This window comes from Nelumbo lutea, chromosome 2 (genome assembly GCF_056320005.1).
Source record: "Nelumbo lutea isolate HS-2025 chromosome 2, American lotus-T2T, whole genome shotgun sequence".
Taxonomy (NCBI): Eukaryota; Viridiplantae; Streptophyta; class Magnoliopsida; order Proteales; family Nelumbonaceae; genus Nelumbo; species Nelumbo lutea.
The window spans coordinates 40638988-40659940 of NC_142685.1; the positions used below are offsets into that span (position 1 = coordinate 40638988).

At 38.2% G+C, this 20953-nt stretch overlaps 1 protein-coding gene across 1 annotated transcript in view; it reads left to right on the forward strand.

Annotated features, from left to right (window-relative positions):
* Positions 1–20953, forward strand: part of LOC148870059 (signal recognition particle subunit SRP54 2) — a 72586-nt gene that overhangs the window by 14902 nt on the left and 36731 nt on the right. The window contains exons 2-3 of the mRNA XM_088970943.1: positions 6746–6845; positions 13987–14140. Coding sequence (XP_088827069.1) covers positions 6746–6845; positions 13987–14140 — 254 coding nt within the window. The remainder of the gene's footprint in view (positions 1–6745; positions 6846–13986; positions 14141–20953) is intronic.

The window sequence follows — 20953 nt, forward strand, 5'->3', positions numbered from 1 at the left end:
CACTAACACTCCCCCTCAAGCTAGTGAGTATATATCATATAATCCCAGCTTGTTACATATGTAGTCTACTCTCCCCCGACTCAAACCTTTTGTAAACAAGTCTGCCCACTGGTTTCCCGTATTAACATATGCAGTTTCTATCACTCCATTCAGCACCTTCTCTCTCACAAAATGACAGTCAACTTCGATGTGCTTGATTCTTTCATGAAACACCGGATTGGAAGAGATATGAATCGCTGCCTGATTACCACAATAGAGCTTCATTGGAGTACTGATGTCATATCCTATCTCCTGTAGAAGGTTCCTTAGCCACACTAATTCACAAACATTATGTGCCATGGTCCTATATTCTGCTTCTGCACTGCTTCTTTCCACAACTGTTTGCTTCTTACTTTTCCACGTTACCAGGTTACCCCCCAGAAAGGTGCAATAGCCTGTGGTAGACCGTCTATCAGACATAAAACCTGCCCAATCAGCATCGGTGTATTCTTCTACTTCCAGTTTATCGCCACTTTTGTACAACAAACCACGGCCAGGAGCTCCTTTCAAGTACCTCACAATCCTTAGCACTGCATTCCAATGTGGGACCAAAGGTTTCTGCATGAACTGATTCACCACACTAACCGCAAATGAAATATCTAGCCAAGTATGGTTAGGTAGTTTAGTTTGCCTACAAGTCGTCGGTATCTGCCAGATTCTTCAAATACTTCACCTATATCACTGCTCAGCCTTGTATTTGTTTCCATAGTTGTCTCAGTCGGTTTAGTACCCAAGTCTATTCTTTCACCATTCCTTTTTACCTTAGTAGCTGATGTGATTAGTAGGATCATTATTAAGGCTGACAACGAAGATGCCATTAGGGGTTGGAGAATAGGGAGACACCAAGTCCCCGTCACCGACCTTCAGTTTGCAGACGACCTAATGATTTTTTGTGAAGGAGGTCTTAGTGAAAAGGTAGCAAACCTAAAGGAGCTAATAAAAGGATTTGAAAGTGTCTCTAATTTGAGAATAAATCTGGAAAAGATTTGCGTAGAAAGTATAAATTTGGAGGTAGTGGAGGTCGAGGCTATTGCAGAGTGTCTTGAGTGTTCCACCTCTGCTTGGCCTATGTCATATTTAGGGCTTCCTTTAGGGGCAAATCCTAGGGAGAGTAGATTTTGGACCCCGGTGTTAGAAAAATTTGAGAAGAGATTAGTCTCATGGAAGAGGAATTATATCTCTTTAGGAGGAAGAATTACCCTAATAAGAGCTACCTTTGCTAACTTACCTACCTATTAGTTGTCTGTCTTTAGGATACCAGTTAGGGAAGCTAGGAAGCTGGAGAAGTTGATGAGAGACTTCTTATGGGAGCCAGGACAAGAGAAAAAAGATCACTTGGTTAATTGGGACATTGTGTGCAGAAGTAAAGAAGAGGGGGGTTTGGGAATTGGGAAGGGTAACTAGAAAGAATCAAGCTTTGTTAGGGAAATGGTTGTGGAGATGGCCTTTGGAAAGAGAGAGATTATGGCATGAGGTGGTGGGAAGCATTCATGGGAGGTCAGAGAATGGATGGGATGTTGGTGTATCAAGGCAAGTTAACCTAGCAGCACCTTGGAAGGCTATTCCCAACACCCTTCCTCAATTCCTCAATTTTATCAGTATGAAGTTTGTTCTAGCAACTCTGTCCTTTTTTGGGAGGATATTTGGGTAGGAGATTCACCGTTAAAGGTTTTGTTCCCCTCGTTTTTTTTTTATTTTTTTTATTTCTTTGTACAAAAAAGAGGTGGTCTCAAAATTTGTCTCACCCTTGGGAACACCCTTAGACCCTACTTGGGATTTTGATTTTCGTAGAGGACTTAGGGATGCTGAAATTGAGTCTCTTTCTTTTTTGCTTGGGTGTCTTAATCAGGTTTGTTTGGATCCCTCAAAGCCAGATAAGAGGATTTGGACTCCTACACCCAATGGAACCTTCACTTGTGCTTCTTTTTTCAAGTCCATCTCTCAACTTTCTATTGACCAACCCTTTCCGTCAAAAAAAATTTGGTGTAGGCCAATCCCCCCCAAAATTATGGCTTTTTGTTGGGAAGTTTTCCATGGGAAAGTAAACACTTTAGACAACCTACAAAAGAGAAGGCCTTTTCTTTTTATTTCTCCTAATTGGTGTATCCTTTGTAGAGCTCACAGTGAGGATTGTTACCATCTATTTGTATCTTGTCCCTTTTCTGCAAACCTTTGGGCTTGGCTACTTTTGTTGTTTGGGGGTAGTTGGAGTCTACCAGCAGAAGTTCACATGCTCTTCAACCATTCTACCTTTTATTGGCCTACAAAAATAGGGAGAATTATGTGGAGATGTGCTCGTTCTGCTTTGACTTGGACTCTTTGGGAAGAAAGGAATCTCAGAAATTTTCAAGATAAGGAAAGGAACAACCAAGGTTTGAAAGACTGTGTGTTAAACAAGGCAATACATTGGCTGAAGACCTTGGAAATCTTTCATCAATTCTCCTTTAATGACATTTGGAGAAATTGGTCAGCAGTAGCAAGATGTTCATCTTTAAAGGCCAAATCAATTACAAGCTGGTCTCCTCCACCCGAAGGCTCAATTAAGTTGAACTTTGATGGAAGCAACATGGGTAATCCAGGATTATCCGGAGTGGGGGGTGCTTTGAGAAATGAGAAGGGAGAGATTTTGTTGCTCTACTCAGGTCCTTTGGGAATTGGAAATTTCATCAGGGCAGAACTTTTAGCTGTTGTACAAGGGGTGCAATTTGCAAACCAGCTGGGGGTACAACAACTAATAATCGAGGGGGATTCCAAAGTGGTGGGGGGTTGGTTGAAAAATTCTGAAGAGGCTATGTGGCGATACAAAAATGAAATGAAGAAATTTAGTTGGTTGACAAGGAATATGTTGGTCACTGTACAGTGGGTGGGGAGATCAGCAAATACATTGTCAGATGTGTTAGCTAAGCAAGGGGTAAATAGGGAAGAATTATTTTGGGCTCAGTTGTGATTCTTGTTTTTCTTCCTAGTTTATTTGTAAGTTTCAAGGAGGGGCTGTAGCTCGTGCCTCTCACTGGGATGATGTATGAACTCACTCTAATTTGCTTCTGAATCAATAAACTTATTATTATTCATCAAAGAAAAGAAACAAGAGGTGAGCATTGCATCACTCCAAAAGGGTTTGGGAACATTCATTTGGTGCATGAGTGAGCGTGCCATTTCTACAAGATGTCGGTTCTCTCTCAGCAAGCCCATTTTGTTATGGGGTGTAGGTACATGAAGTTTGGTGTATAATGCCATGTTGGTCCAAGTATTCTTGAAAAGATGATGACAAGTAAGTATTCACGACCATTATCGGAACGAAAAATTTTGATGTGAAAGCCAAATTGATTGCGGATCTTAGCATAAAATTTCTAGAAGATGATAAATAATTCATTTCTTTCTTTCCCTAAATAGAGCCACATCATTCTTGAAAAGTCATCAACAAAAATAACAAAATATTTGTATCCATTATATGACATCACTTTATAAGGACCCTGAACATCTGAATGAATTAAAGAAAAATGACACGACACACGGTTATCAACCCTAGAACTAAAGGGAACACGATGGTGTTTCCCAAATTGACATGACTCACAATCTAGAACAGAAAGTTGACTCAATGAAGGGATCAATGACTTCAACACTTTCAGCGAAGGATGACCAAATCTACAATGCCACTCGAGAGGAGAAATAGATAACTGAAGGGCCGTTGACGTTCTTCTACCACCATCAAGATAATACCGTCCACCGGCTTCATGCCCTCCACCAATCTTCATCCCCGTCTTAAGATCCTGAAAAACACACATAGAGGGGTAAAATGTAATGGAGCAATTGAAGGACTTGGTCAGTTCACTAACAGACATAAGATTAAATGGAAGCTTAGGTACATATAAAACAGAGGATAGGGATACAACGTCTTGGTCAACATTACCAACACCACGAATAGATGATGTGGAGCCATTAGCAAGGGTAACAAATTGTGATGTTGAGCAATGAGTGAGAGATGAAAACACACTTGGAGTTCCCATCATGTGATCGGAGGCTCCAGAGTCAATAATCCAGGGGTTGGGTGTGGATGCCAAACAAGCCATATCTGAGTGTGCAAAGGTAGCTGTGTTCTGCTGCGACGTGGATTGAACAAACCTTTCATACTCATCACGAGGAACACTCACCATCTCCTTGCCTGGACCATCTGAAGAAGTAGAAGGCATCTGGTCAGCTGACCGGTTCTCCTGTCTAAAGCTGGAACTGGTGTCACTAATCATGGCATGGTTGGCCCACGTCGAGGGTGGACCATTTAAGTCATAGCAGTAGTTAATAGTATGTCCATCCAAAACACAATGAGTACACCTCCGTGGACCCGAGCCATGTCCTCTACCACGAGCTCCCCCTGAATCTCGGCCTCTAGTATGACCACCACCACGGATACGTGTAGATCCACCACTACCACTCTGGCCATACACTGTACCACTACTGCCACCACGGCCAGGCTGGGCTCCTCGAGCCCCACTTCTGCCACCTCGACCTCTCGACACTGCAAATGCTGATTTATCTGAGATATTAGAGTTTTCCATAGATCCAATGGAAGTCCTCAGAAGATGAGCAAACACCTCCTCTAAAGATGGAAGGGTAGACCCTCTTAATATCTAGGCTCGTACTGGTTCTTACTCAGACTTTAGCCCCACCAGAAACCGAGTCACATCAAGCTGCTCTCTCTATTGTTGTTGAAGCTTGACATCAGAAGTGAGAGGATGATAGACTTTTAACTCATTACGGATATTTCTCATATTGGCATAGTACACCTCAAGGCTCTGATTTCCCTGTTGTAGATTGAAGTATTCCTGATACAGTTGATATACCCTAGTTGTATTATCCTGACCAGAATACAATTTCTTAGCATGATCCCACACCTCTTTGGTTGTGTCAAGAAACATGAAGTTCACACTGATTCTGGGTTCCATACTGTTCCACAACCATGTGATGATCTGTGCATCTTTCTGTACCCAGTCTTCGTACTCATGAGAATTAGTGGGGGGTTTCTCCTCTCTTATATGCTTTACCTTCTTCTTCGCCTTCAGAAAAACCTCTACAAACTTGGCCCAAGGGACATAATTCTCTCCATTCAGTTTAATAGAAGTCATTTGGACATTCAAGTAGTCAGTAGATATCATCACACTAGGTTTACTATCACTGTTATCTGCCATTGCCGAATTCCCTTATCACTGAATCCTGAGCACTACACACTGCACACTGCGCACTGCACACAGACACTTCACCGAAATCCGCACACTAATTTCAGCAATATTAAAGGCTAAAAGCCGTACTTGTAACACCACAAACCCTACTCTACAACTACCGGAATTTTCACCATTATGTAAACACTACTTTCTTTCGAATCACACACAAACCAGCATGAACCCTAGCATACTGCAATCTGAAAACCCATCATACGATCTGTACCACACCTCTCATGTGTTCCATAACAGAAATTATGCATAAAAAAAACTCCTTACCTCATCGCCTGAAGGCCAACCACATGAAGGAATGAAACACCACTGCACCACACGCACTAGAAACCACAGCAACCAATCACCAACGACACCACCGGAGGCATAGAAACCTCCAAGGGGAGAGGACGATCACTCCTTTTCAGCCCTTTGCCCAGTCTCCAACCAATGGCTGAGAAATCCAAGAGAAACCCTAGTTCGAATGCGCAGAAAGCAGAATTCTAGCAATTCTAATTTGTTTAATGTGGCTCTGATACCATGTTGAAGTTCGGCCTGCCATAGAAGTCTGTTTTGTTTGTTAGCTGAAAAGTAAAGTAAACAGCAAGAAGGAAGAGAGGAAAGAAGAAGGAAGAAAGAGGAAGAAGAAGAGAAAAGGTCTGGTTCGAATTAGGAAAAAGTCAACCCTAGTTTCGGCCAGACCTATTATTATATTATTAATATAATTGGAAAAGACATAAGTGCCCTTATTTAAATAAGAGGCACTCGAACTAATATAATAGTACACATCAGCATTCTCAACAGGTACAAAGACCGAAATACCCCTTCACTAACAGTATGCTTATGTCATGCCTTTATATATAGTTTCTGAAGCTAAATGTCATTTCTCAAGACATGTGTCTTGCCAAATTTTATTTTCTAACATCTGTTGATTTTTTATGGTATAATTTCTTGTAGAAGGTGAGCCAATGGTTTTGCTAACAGATAAGCTAAACAAGGGTCAACTAGGGGACAACCTTTTTGGCCAGCAGTTGTAATGATGGATTCCTATGTGGGGTTAGCACTCCTTAAATGGGGTGCTTGTCTTGTGCTTACTTTATAAAGATTAAATGAAAGTTACTGTTTCCAATAAAAAAGTGTTTTTTGATTTGTGTTTATAAAGATTTTTAAGAAGTATTTTTCTTGACAAGTGTTATAGTATATTAAAACATACCATATGTTTTCTTTAAAGAAATTAATGTTATATAGTACATCTAGAAGTATCCATGCAGTATCCGGGTAAGTATTTTGGTTCTCTTCCAAGAGTTTGTGGAGTTCTTTTTTTCTTTTCTTTTTGGGGTCAGCTTTGTTCTGCTGCTACTTTAAAATTGTTAGCAAAATTTGTTTGGATTTCTTTTTTGTTAAACCAATTTTCTCTCTTTCATTGTACATTTTCTGTGCCTGTTTTGGCTTTCAGTTATACTGTTATATCTTTCTGAAACAAACTGTTTCATCTGTTTTAGGCTGTATTCAATGAGCTCTGCAAAATGCTGGATCCAGGGAAACCTTCATTTACCCCGAAGAAAGGGAAAACGAGTGTTATAATGTTTGTCGGTTTACAAGGTATGTTAATTTTGAAGTGTAGTTTACCATCAATTGATAAGAGATGCATAAATGCGAGAAACATATATTCACACACATGCCTTAATAAGGAAATGATATTTTTATTAAAAAAAGAAAATGACTTCTGCAGAGGTCTAACTCAGCCAAACAAAATCTAAAACACTAGCTGAAAAAGCATATCTACAACCAAAATAACCTTATACTGCTATATATGATAGATATCAAGAATGGTACAAAGGTCTGAACAAAAAGAAGCCATAGGGGTTTCTTTGAACTTGGAATGAACCATCAACATTGATCCAGTGTGAGCAGTCAACCCTCAACCACGATTCTCCTAAGCTTCTGAATTTATCTTCAACTACTCTCCTGTTTCTTTCTTTCCAAATTCCCCAACAGATTGCAAAATGAACCGCATATCAATAGATCCCTAATTTTTTTTTTCCATTGATCCTGGGCCACTTAGAGAAGATTTTATTTTGTTTTTTTTTGGTATAAATAACATATTCATTTCATTTTCAAAAAGAGATCTCCTAACTACCCCACAAAAGGGAAGCAGGCCAAAGAAGGGAAGATCTTTTTTTTTTTTTGGTCAATACCACTTAGAGAAGATTTTTCTAGAATTTGTTGGGTCATGCCTTAGCTTTCTCCGCCAGGCCTGCATAGTACTAGTATCTTCAGATGAAGCCTGCCACACTTCATTGGTTGAACAGATGCACCAAAGTCTCTCCATTTTTACAGCACATACAACACTGATTTGCCAAATAAAATCCTCTTCTTTTCAAATGACCTGTTGTAAGAATGCCATCCAAAGCAAGTAGCCATGCAAAAGCTTCTACCCTTGGAGGAATTGGATTACCCACACCCCTCTAGCTTCTTTAACTTATCAGTGCTTTTAATTAGAATCATAAAAGGATTTTACTGTAAACTTCCCATCCTTCATCCTGCTGATTTGGTGTCATTTCCACTTCTTCCAATCTCTTGGACAGGTCCATGTTTTCTCAGTTTCTCTCTTTTTTTTGATGGATAATCAATAATTTTATTATTAATAATAAATGTAAGCAGACAAATTCTTACAAAGCTGATCTCTCAGGAGGCATGAGTTGCTGCCTCAAAAACAAAGTAAATTACACATGAGCCCAGAATAAATGATCCCTGTTCACCCCTTGCTTAGCTAGTAGGTCAGCCATCCCGTTTGCTGACCTCCTCTCCCACTGAACTCTAACTGTAATATTTAGAGGTAAGCCATTTGAATCTTTTCATTTCTCCCCTAAAAGACCATGCTACTGTCTCTGGCTCTTTCAACCACCCAGTTACCACTCTAGAGTCACCTTCAATGATCAACCTCCTAAAGTTAAGTTCTTTAGCAATCTGTGCTCCCCACAGAGCAGCTTGCACCTCTGCACTAACTGCATCCCCCACATCAATTGAGCCCAAAAATAAGGCCACAATCTGTCCCTCTTCATTCCTAAAGACACCACTGATGCCAGAGGGTCCAAGATTGCCAATGCTGCTACCATCAAAATTGAACTTTATGTCTTTATGAAACCTTCTTCTGGTGGCTTGCAATCTACAACAGGTTTATCCTTAACCAAAGAAGAATTTGCAACAGATACCCATTTTCTCCATATGTCATCAAAGGAGTAAAGTGAGAATAAATCTAAAGATTTGGCCCAGCTTATAGCCCTTATTAGCAGACATTCCCAAACAGGATCTACATCCCTTTCTTTATCATTAAAAAATCTGTTATTTCTTTCCTCCAAACTGTCCATACTAGAGCGGCCCTAACACATCTCCATAAAATTCTACCTCTTCTCTTAGGCCACCTAAAAGTTGTAGGGTCAAAAAGGTCCCCTCCCCCCAGTTTGTAGAGGCATCACCTACCTACCCCCAAAACAATCCTAAAAATTTTCCCCAAAGATTTACAACAAATGGGCAAGAAATTAAAAGATGGTAATAGCTCTCTCCATTTGCTTTGCAAAGGAAACACCGACTTGGGGAGATGCAGAGGTTAGGTCTTTTCTTTTGCAAGATATCCAATGTGTTTAATTTCCAAAGAGAGGCTTCCCAACAGAGGGCTCCGACTTTAGGGGGGAATGGGTTTAGACCAAACTTATTTCCAAGAAAAAAGTTGAGGGTTAGGGACTGAGCACAATTGAGAGAAAAAAAGAGGTGCAAAAAAAAAGACCAGAGGGTTGGGAGTCCAGATTCTAACATCAGGTTTAGAAGGGTCCAAGCAAACATTGTCTAGAGTCTTGATCAACGAAGCAGCCTGATCAATTTTAGAATCTCTTAGATCTCTTCTGAAACCCAAATTCCAACTAAATCCAGAGGATTGGGAGAAAGAAACAAATATGTGAATTGGTTCACTTTTAAGAAGGGAGAGGAAAAACAAAGATGGATAGAGATCCTTAAGAGTGGAATTGCCAATCCAGGTGTCTTCCCAAAAGAGAATCTTATCACCAGTACACAGTACACACATCATACCGGATAAGGCTGAGGAGTTGGGGAAGAATACTATGAATAGCCTTCCACGGAAAGTTTAGAGTAGCCCGCCAAGACATTCCAGCATCCCAACCATTTTCTGCATAACCATGAATACTTCCTACCACCTTATGCCAAAGCCTATCTCTCTCTAATGGCCATCTCCAAAGCTATATGCCCAATAAAGCTTCACTCTTCTTCCCTCTATTGCCTAACCCTAAACCCCCTTTCTCCTTACTTCTACAAACTAGACCCCATCTCACCAAATGATCTTTCCTTCCTTCACCAGACTCCCACTGGAAGGTTAGCTAAAGTAGATTTAATCAGAGTGATACAACGCCCTAGAGACACATAATTCATCTTCCAAGCTGACAATTTCTTAGCACATCTTTCAAGAATTGGACTGCAAAAGCTTCCTTCCCGTGGGTTGGCTCCTAAGGGCATACCTAGATATTTCAAAGGCCAACTAGTGATAGGACAACCTAAGGCTTCTGCTACCCCAGTCATCTCCTCCACTACCAAGTTTAGTCCACTACACATCTCTTTTCAAAGTTAATCTTCAACTTAGAGACAAATTCAAACAATTTGATCACTAGTTTCAAATTACTTGCCCTTTGAGGATGAGCACTTTCACAAAATTTAATTGTATCATCAGCAAACTGCAAGTGTGTGACAACTGTGCTCTCTCTCCCAACCCTCCAACCTTTAACCAGTCCCAAGTAATCAGTTCTTACAATAAGACTACCGAACACCTTAGCTACCAAGGTAAATAGGAAAGGAGAAAGGGGAAAGGACTGAATAATGACAAGTCTTCAAACAGCCCTTGATCCAACCACACCATCTCTCCTCAAACCCAAAATTTTTTAAAGTGTCCAAGAAGAAGGTCCAGTCAACTATATAAGCTTTCTCCAGGCCCAATTTACATACAAAACCTTTCTTTTCCCTTTTCTTAAAATCCACTACGCACCAATTACCTATCAAAACTTGATTTGTGATTTGTCTACCTTGAATGAACGTGCCTTGGGAGTGGCTTATCAAACCAGGGAGGACTTGCTTTAGTCTTAAAAACAACACTTTGGCCAAGATTTTATTGATGCTTGTTACCAGGCTGATTGGTCTGAAATCTCTCAGCTGATTGGCTCCTCCCTTCATAGGTATCAGGGCTAGGAAGGTTGAATTTATTCCCGGACTAATAAAGTGTTCCCTAGCGAACTCCTCAAAGATAGCCAACAGGTCCACTTTAATTATCTCCCAACAGTCTTGATAAGAGGCCATAGTGAAACCATCCGGTACCGGAGCTTTAGATCTATCCATTGAAAATACAGCTCCTTTTTTTTTTTTGATCAATATTGAAAATACAGCTCTCCTTATCTCCTCCAAGTCGAAATCCCTTTCCAACACTCTTGCCAACTCCAGACTCAATCTTGGCCAATCCACTCCTTCCAGAGTAGCACCCACATCCTCTTGTCTTTTAAAAACCGATTTGAAATGAGCCACAAAACAGTTAGCAATTTCTTATTGATCAATCAAAGTTTCTCCGTTTACTTACGAATACTTATGAAACTGTTTTCCTCAGTTTCTCTTATGAAGAGGTCTCCTTAAAGTTTGGTACTAGATCACCTTACCATTTCTAAAAGATAAAGCCTTGGACAAACCTCACATAACTTCCTCACACCAAACTTGTCCAAAAAAAACCTTAAAAAAGAAATTCCCCACCCTGCATCATTCATCTTCTCAAAATCTTACTTTACACCCTTTTTTTGATAAGAAAAGAAGATTTTGTTAAAAATATGAAGAAAGCTTAGTACAATAGCTTGGGATATTCCATCAACCCAAGATGCAAAAGATTCACACTAAAGCTCAAAACAGCTAATGTCTATTAATCCCTTGTTTTGCAAATGAATCCACCATACCATTTGCAGTTCTTCTAACCCAAATATAGGTATTTAACTCCTATGAGAGACATTATATTTCCCTGAAAACATGCCTTTTGCCCAAGTGATGATCAGTTTTGGCTCCCCCTTTACTTCCAAGAAGAGGGAGACAAATTGCTTTGCTAATCTTAGGCCTTGTAATGAGGTCATCAATTCAGCTTTCAAAGAACCTCCCACTCCAATGGGTCCCAAGTACATAGCAACTACCCTTCTTGAGAAATCTCTGAATACACCCCCTATACCTGCCTGGCCCTGGATTGTCCATAGGACTCCCATCAAAATTCAACTTAATGTATTGCTTGGTATAGGTTTCTATTCCATAACAAACCTGCCTTTTTTCTTAGAAGAATGTGCCACTTCACCCCACATTCTTATTTATCATTACCAAGAAATCTTGAAAAATTTCCAATGTCTTTAACCAATGTGCCACTTAGATCTTTATAGTGTCTATTAAGACCTCATTGGATCTACTAATTTCATTAAGGATTCTTCCATTTCCTTATTCCCGTTTAGTCCACATCACTGCTGCCCTAACTGCTTTCCACATAGCTCTCCCTCTTACTATACACTCTCCCCCCACTTTAAATCTAGTGTTCTGACAAACTCTTGGTGAAACTTCACTATCTCTATGACTTCACTTTATAAGAAGCTGATACCTCTCTAGTTTTTGTTATTTATTTGTAACAAACTCTTGGTGGAACTTCACTATCTCTATGACTTCACTTTATAGAAAACTTCATTTTCTACAATCTATATTTTTCCTATATTTTTTGTTATTTATTTGTAATTTCTGTGTTTTCTATAATTTTTGGTGTTTTTTCCACAATTTTTATTTTCTGATTTTGTTTTTCAATTTCTATAGTTTCTATAATTTGAAAATAATTTTTATTTTGTTTGCAATTTCTATAATTTTTTAAATTTTTTGTAATTTCTATGTTTTTATGTATTTTGTATTTGAAAATATTTCTTGAACTTTTTCCTTTTCTTCATGTCTAAATATCAAAATGGTAATATATTTACACCCATTAGTTTATTTTGTATATATTTTATATTTTTCTATGAAGGTTAAAAGGGTAATATATTAACACCCATTAGTCTGTTTCACGTCAAGTTAGTGACATGGTGATTTTTAGACATTTTGAAAAGTTGTGGTGAGTTTAAGAGAAATGCTGAAAACTCATGGTGAGTTTTAGACAATTTCCCTAATAATGATCTAATTTTATTAATTCAAAAACTCAGTATACATCAATTTGATTGGAGGTAAGGGCATATACTGTCCAACAAGAGGATGAGATTTAATACCTTAAACATAAAATTTAATGAGAGGTAATCAGTGAGGTGAAAAGTAGTAGTTCAAATGCCCTTAAAATTAGAGAGGGACAAAATTTTAAGATAGGGGTGTTTTAGTCAAGAAGAAAAATTTCACATTATTCATATTTTTAATAGTGGTATGGTATAGTATGCATGGTTTAAAATGTCCCTAAATTCCATAATATTTCCACGACATATTTCCATTTCCAGGGGTAGCGACATCAAATTTTACTGGAAATGACACTATCAGCACTATGTAGAGCATAAGAGAGAGTTTCCACAGTATATTTTCATTTCCATTTCCACGAGTAGTGAAACAAAATTTTACTGGAATCAACATATTCCGGGTGAACACTACTAGCACTATATGGAGTACAAGAGATAGTATTATAACACAAGTTGGTGACAATATTATAGATATGTGGAGTAACAATGTTATTGCCCACCTAACTTACATGATTACCACTTTGAGCTATGTCAATATTCATTTCAACATTAAGTTAATTATTAGTTTTTTTTTTGGTGTAATAGATTATTTGGTTGATTTATTACAACCATTTACATTTTCTATGAGTTAAAGTTTTGCTTAATTAATTCCATCACAAAGTTTTGAATCTTAAGGTTTACGAGACAACTTCAAAACATATTCTTTGTCTATAACCTTAGTTTAATGATTTGGGACAAGATAATAATTGAAAAAGGTGTGTCTATGCTTCTTTTATCATTTCTGAAAATATCATTCTATATTTTTGCATATTTTACAATGTTTCGACCATATCTATAGTTTTTACAATATTTCCATTGGATATTTTTGACATTTCCCACATGTTTCCTGTATTTGGACAACCGACTCCAACATTTTAAACCTTGGTATATAGTATATAAATATGGGAGTTTGATCTTTGTGTTCTAATTTCTCCTTCTCAAAATCCTTTCTTAATGCCCTTGCATATGCCTCACCTCCCTTGGCTGGTCTCCTGTACACGGTGATTCTGGCTTCCTATTTACTTTCCCAAGGTCATTTATTTGGTCAGTTCTAGTGCTTTATAAAAGTGAAAAGATGCTTTTTATTCTCTAAGAGGGTTGACTGAAAGAATTTTGTTAATTATTTTTTTGATAAATAGTGTTTGTTAATTATTTTCTTTAGGTAAAGAATTCTTTATTTATTTTTCCATTGGTGATTGGTTTCCCGCTTTAGTAAGGTATACAGTTATAACTTGTCGTGGGGTAATTATGATAGTCAAAGGTGCCTTTTTGCTTCCAAATGTTTTATTATGGCTACGTAAGCATCAAACTTGGATATGTTTGTGGGGCTGTAAAATGCTTTATATTCATTGAATACTTCATTGCATTAAGATTTCTCTTGGATTCTTTAGCTATTTGTAATATTGCATTCTATTTCCTCTTGTTACAAGGTTCTGGTAAAACTACGACATGCACAAAATATGCATATTATCATCAAAAGAAGGGTTGGAAACCTGCTCTAGTTTGTGCTGATACATTTAGAGCTGGTGCTTTTGATCAATTGAAGCAAAATGCTACTAAAGCTAAGATTCCATTTTATGGAAGGTACTTTTTCTATGTTTCCTTCCAGGAAAGTTATTATTTTGTTTTGTGTTTCTTGAGAAGCTTGATAAAGTTATGAAGTTAGATACTGATTATGGTAATATTATATACACTATTAGTCAATTATTATATCATGCAGGGTTTTCAAAGCGAGAGGCACACAAAAAGTGCAAGACTTGTGCAAGGCGAGGCACACACCTTTTTGAAAAAGGTGCACAAAATTTTCAGAAAATACAAAAAAGGAAAAATATATAAAAACATATAAAAATTTAAAAAAAATTCAGAAAAGAATACAAAAACAATACATCTATCTTTGTTAAAAAAGATAGACTTGAAGTTCAAGTTTTGAAATGAAATTAACTGATTTATTTATTTGCCTTATTAGATAATTTAGATTATTAATGCAATTGGTTACAGGCTTAGTTTATGCATTTAAGAATTAAGATATGACAATGCAATCTAAAGTTCAAACTTCTATTCTAAACAATTAAATAATTAAAACAACATAGTATCAACAATTCAAATATAAAAGAAGTTAAAAGATGAGAGACAAGATCTGCAATTTGCATACAATTTACAAAAGAATTTAAATATCGTAAATAAGATACAAAAATACAGATGCAAAAGAAGTTAAGAAGGCACTTACCTCTCCAAGTCTCCATAGCTAACACATATGACATTACACATTCAATAAAAAATTAATCATTTACAATGAACAAGCCAATGAGGATTGGCAAAGTATTTAATATCATAAGTAAAGAAGTTAAAAGACAACTTACCTCTCCAAGTTTCCATTGTGTTAAGTAATTAAGCCTCAATGCCACAATCTTTTTTTTTTTTTGATCAATAACACCAACTTCATTAAATTAAGAGAAAAGAGGGAGAATGTATACAAGAGGGGAGATAAAATATCTTAGCTCCCAAATACAGAATACAAAGAGAATACATAGAGAAAAAATTAAAAACTAGCCCAAAAAACAGACTCCCTATTCACCCCTTGCTTGGCCAACCCATCCACAAATGAGTTGGCACTCCTCTTTACCTAGCTGAATTGGATCTCAATGTCCCTACACATCCATAAGAACTGCTTCTTTTCATTGTTAAAGTTCCACAAACCACTGTCCTCTTTCTTCAACCAGTTAACCACCACCTTCGAATCACCTTCCAGGATCAATCGGCTGACATTTAACTCCTTTGCTCTTCGAATTCCTTCAAGCGCTGCAAAGATAGAGCAATAACAACCCCTTCCTCATTCCTGAAAACTCCTCCAATCCCAGAGGGTCTTGGATTCCTTAAACTGCTGCCGTCAAAGTTCAACTTAATGAAACCCGAGGGGGGAGGGGACCAAGAGGGATAAAGAGTCCTCTTGCATCTAGCAGTGGAAGCAATCTCTTTCCAGTTTCTTAGCAAGTCATTCACAGGAAAGTCTAAGAACAGCTCCAAAGATTTCAGCCAGTGGGCAGCCCTTAAAAGGTTTAGGTCTAACAGTTCTTCCAGGGTTCTTTCCTTGTCTGAAAAATCACATGAATTTCTTTCTTCCCACAATGACCAACACCCTGGTGCCCTAATACTACTCCACATAGTCTTCCCTCGCTTCTTAGGCCATTTGAAGAAAGAAGGAGAGAACAACCTTTGGACACTCTCCGGAGGAAACCAAGAACACCCAAAGCGGGAGAAAACCCTCTCCCAAACAGTTTTAGCAACCTTACAAGAGACCAAGAGGTGGTAGCCGGATTCCCCATCGACTTTACAAAGAGTACATCTATTAGGAAGTAGACAATAGTTGGGTCTCTTTCTCTAAAGTTAGTCAAATGTGTTAATTCTTTTCAAGAAAATTTCCCAACAAAAAAAGCCAACCCGAGGAGGAATAGGCCTGCTCCAAATTTTTTTAGCCGGAAAGGACAACCCAAAGGGAACAGGAGGCCGAGTTAGGGCTTCAAAAAATGAGGCACAAGAAAAAGTACCAGAGGTAAAAGGAGTCCAAAATCTAGTGTCTTCCTTAGTAGGATTTAGGAAAACATTCTGAAGGGAGGCAAGTAAAGATACCAAGCTATCCAAGTCTGTATCCCTAATTGCCACAACCATTGAATCACTACCTTTAGATCTACTAGTAAGTGGTAATCAGTAAATCCACACATGATGACATGACACATCACATTCACAATTTAAAGTCTTTTTTTTTTCATATGATCAATAAAAAGAGATTTTATTAATATCAAGTTCAAGTATTACAATTAGGTGGGGGTTTTCTCCACCGTCAAGACAACTTTATAATAATAACTTTTCCCAAAACATTAGGTGCGTAGCCATCCCCTGTTTAGCCAAAAACATCCCATTTGCTGATCTTTTCACCCATTTAAAGACAACATTCAGATCCCTTGTTATGCTTTATTTCCCAAAAAGTGTGTATAGATCCATGGGATTTGGGAGCTACATCTTTTCCATGAAATGACCACTAGTGTCCCTTCCCACCCAAGGTTCAAAGTATTGGAAACACCAAGTGTATCGGAAAGGCAATTTTAAGAGACGTATCGAGATACGCCTTGGATACACATGCGTATCGGCGAAAAACTAAGATACGCATAGATATGCTTGGAAATAGTTATTAAAGAAGAAAAACCCAACTCTTCTATCCAATCATAAAACATGCATTGGTACAACTTCTAAGTGAAAATATAATTAATAATATATTTAAAAAATAGTTATTAAATAAGAAATTTCAGTTGCTTTGTGGATATGATAAATCATCTATAGAATTATAATGTATTCAATCATTGTGATCAAATGATAAAGTATAATTAATTAATTATTTTTTTTAGTTCCAAAAATATAAAAATAAAAGATAATTATTAAACAAGAAATTTCAATTGGTTTGTGGATATGATAGATCATCCATAGAATTATAATATATTCAATTGTTGTGATCAAATGATAAAATATAATTAATTATTATTTATTTTTTAATTCTAAAAATATAGAAAATAAAAAAATATTAAAGAAGAAATTTCAATTGCTCTATGGATATGAAGGATAAATCCGTAGATCTTAAACATATTTAGTCTTTATAGGCAGAGAAAAAAATTCATTTTCAAATTTTTTGTTAATTTATATTTTCCCCAAATATCTTCATGAAATTTCCATAAATCTACTGATAACACAAAAAAATTGTGATTTTGAATGTAAGAAATGTAGATCTACATAAATTTAAACATTCAAGAAAAAAAAGAAATCACAAGATATTATAAAAATTTGAAAAAATTTACCTATTTTGCCACATTTTTTCAAAATTTGAAAAATCTAAAAAAAATTAACGATTCACACTTGTTTCTTGCAAATTTTTGTAAATCTAGCACTCTAGGAATGAGGTTTGGAGTTTTAGAGTCATCGGGGGGTGACAGAAGCATTATTTCAGGAAAAAGAAGCTTGCTTTCCCCATTTTTTTCAGTTTTTGGCAGTATCATTTTTGTTGATACGCTACCGATACGTTCCGATACACCCCTTATACGGGTCCGATACGCATGAAAAAAGACGAGACACCCGATTTCCATGTGTATCTCATATCTGTTTTTCAAAGATACGATATGATACACCCCGTATCGGGTGTATTGTATCGAAATTGTAAACCTTGTTTCCACCTCCAAGTTGTGGAATCCAAATTGCTTAGAAAATTTTAAACCACGGAGTAATGCATACAGCTCTGTTGTCAATGCGCTACCATCTGCTAATGGTCCTAAAAACAATGCTAACACCTTTCTTTCTATGTCTCAGAAGACCCCTCCCAGTCCAGCTGTAGCCTGATTACCAATATAACTCCCATCAAAGTTAAATTTAACAAAGTTGGTTTCTGGGGGTCTCCAGTCCATATTTACTCTTTCCTTGGCTTGAGCTGATAGTGCCACTTCCTTCCAAGCTCTCAAAATGTCGTTTATTGAGAAACCTTGGAAATCCTCCAGGGTCTTCACCCAATGTGCCACTTTGATCAAAGATCTCCATCTCTGTTCTACTCTTTTCACTGAAAATCCTCCTATTCTTTTCTTTCCATACCGTCCATAACATGGCTGTTCTCATTGCTTTCCACAACATGGTGAATGTAGCACGGAAGTTGGTGGTGGAGAGGCTGAAGGTTATGCAGATTGAGGCGAGTCAGACGAGGAAGATGGAGAGGCTGAAAGTCCTTAACACTAGTTTGGTCGGAAGTTTCGCCGGCTGGATTTGGAAGAAGAAAAAAGTGGAAGTTTCGGTGAGATCCAAATGGGGGAAGAACAGAGTTTGATGTATCAGAAAACTGAATGGAGGTTTGTTCTTATTTATGTTCCACAGCAGAAGAGATGCAGAGTGGACTTTGGAAGCAGAAGAGAGGGAAAATAGGGAGTTTGATTTAAGATTAAGTTGGTGGTTTCCAGCGACGGATATGATTCACAATGGACGGAGGAGAGCACTGTGGATTGGAGTCCTGGGAATTCCCCTTTATGCATGGTGTACGTTTACTTTTAAAGCAATTGGAAACTGCTGCTGTAAGTTTTTAGGATTTGATGACAGGTAGGAGGTGGGAGAAATTAGACATTGCAAGATTGCCGGTGGAAATAGAAGATACCGCTGCTATCCCAACTTCGATGGTTCTCAGATTTGTGGGTGAAGATTATGATCTGAGAGTTTTGTAGAAGGAGAAGAACATGCTGTCTTCAGGGCTGAGAAAAGGTACAATTTGAGAGGAGAGCTGAGAAGAAGAAGAGGAGGTTGAGAGGGAATCACAGGTGAAAAGGTCTGAGAAGGAGGGGAAGATGAAAGGTCTCTCGGAGGTTGAAGATGATGGGGAGGAAAAACAAAGGGGTATGGAAGTAATTTCGCAAAGGGGGGAGGAGGCAATAGTTGAAGGAGATGAGAGATAAATGGAAAGGCGGGTCACTGTGTCTGGGCGGCTTGAGAGGAGGTATTTGAAGAGTCATTTAAGGTCTTTAATGAAGTTGATTCAGAGAGTGGGGAGGGATGCTTTAGATGGGGCATCTAAGGTTTTAAAGGTTTGTGGTTTGGGGAGTGAGGACCACTTCTATTTGTCGAAGCAAGGAAATATTAGGAATGGGGACCATCTAAAACTGAACAAATTAAAGGTCTTCAAAAGAAAAGGCTTTAAGTTCAAGTCTTCAAGTCTTACAAGGAGGAGAGACCCACCTAAAGCTTGAAGAAGGAAGAACGAGGAATGGGTCTGGAAGGTTGCTAGGTGTGACAGTGCCAGAAAGAAAGAAGTGTTCTTGAGGATGGTTCATGCTTGAGACGGGTTGGAAGAGGATCGAAGGCCTGCTCCTCATGATGTGCAGGCTGGTGCAAGTTTTTTAAATGCGCTCTGCGATGGGAAAATGAGATGACCAGGGTGGAGCTTAATCGACAAGTAGGTTGTGTCTTAAGCTTTGGCTCCTTTTGGGTTGAGATTCAAGAAGACTCTTCTCAAGGAGGGAGGAATGCTCCGTCTTCCCAAGCTGTTGTAAGGCTAAGAGGGGAAGGAGAAAGAGGTCAAAGGTATGGGAGAATAGTGGTGGAAGGGGTGAAAGAGGAAGGGAGTGTTAAGGAATGAGAGGATGTTAAGGTACTCTGTGAAAGGGTTGAAGAGAGACGTTTGGGAGATGGTTCTAGTCTGAAGGGGGATAAGTGATAACAGAGATGGAGAGTGCAGCCCACAAGGAAGCAGCGTGGGACTCTCAAATTTGGAAGTGGTTGTGGAAGACTAGGAACTGATTTGGGCAGGAAAAGGAAGTTTGTGAACCCTGGTAGTTATGTGGGGGAGGAGGTGTTGAAGAAGGCCCAGGTTGCAAATATTTAGAGCATGTTACAAATTTTTTTTCTAGATTGTAAGAAGGCCTGTTCAGGGCTGGTCCAACAAACAAATACAAGAGAGTTTATAAGAAAAAGGTTTTGAAACTCAAAGGCTCAAAGGAGGGGGAGAAGATATATACCAAGTCCCAAGGTTCAGCAGGGGTGGTGACTCAATCGATGGAGGTATTCAAGGAAATTTTAAAGCCAACTGTTGGGTTAGAGGAAGAGGAAAAGGGGGGGGGGGGGGTTGGAATTGCTAAGGCTCCGTTTGTTTGCGTTACAAACGCCGAATAGGGGTATATATGTACCCTGGTTCGTGTTTGCAAGCATTTGTTTGAAACGTAAAAAAGTAATGATTATCAGAGCAAAAATGTATTTTCTGACACTTTTGTACTCTGAGAAGAGAGCATTACTGTACCTATTTTTTGGATACAATTTTGTGTTCTTTTGATAATTAACTTTTTTATCAAAGTTAATGAATTGGAGCATAAGATAGTTGGAGCATTTAATGATTGGCTCACACTTTTGCACCTATTTCAAACAAACAAGATGAATGCACAAACGGTTTAAAATGTGAACCGTGTTTGCATTCATGAACCGAAAAATGGGTAAATATGTATACATATTTGCGTTTGCATTGCAACCAAACGCAGCCTAAAGAAAAGAAGGCCAAGGAGGTTTCTTCCAGTCAGCTAGGAGAAAAGGGAGCAGTGCTGGAGATTCAACGTGCTTTGTGGAGATGTAATTGTTTTCTCTTGAGGTCTATGTAGTATTTCCATCTCCATCTTTTTGAGGATGCTCTTTTGTTGTTTTGGGTGCTGCCTCATCACCCTCTGATGATTGTATTAAGTTTCTTTTTTTAATGAAATTTTTCTTTTTACTCCTCAATAAAAAAAAAATCTTCCCTTTTCTTTGGCTGCCTCAAGAAGATTGGGTCAAAGAGACCCACCACATCCTGAGGAGTCTACCTGTACCCAAAGAGAGAACAAAGATGCTCCCAAATACAAA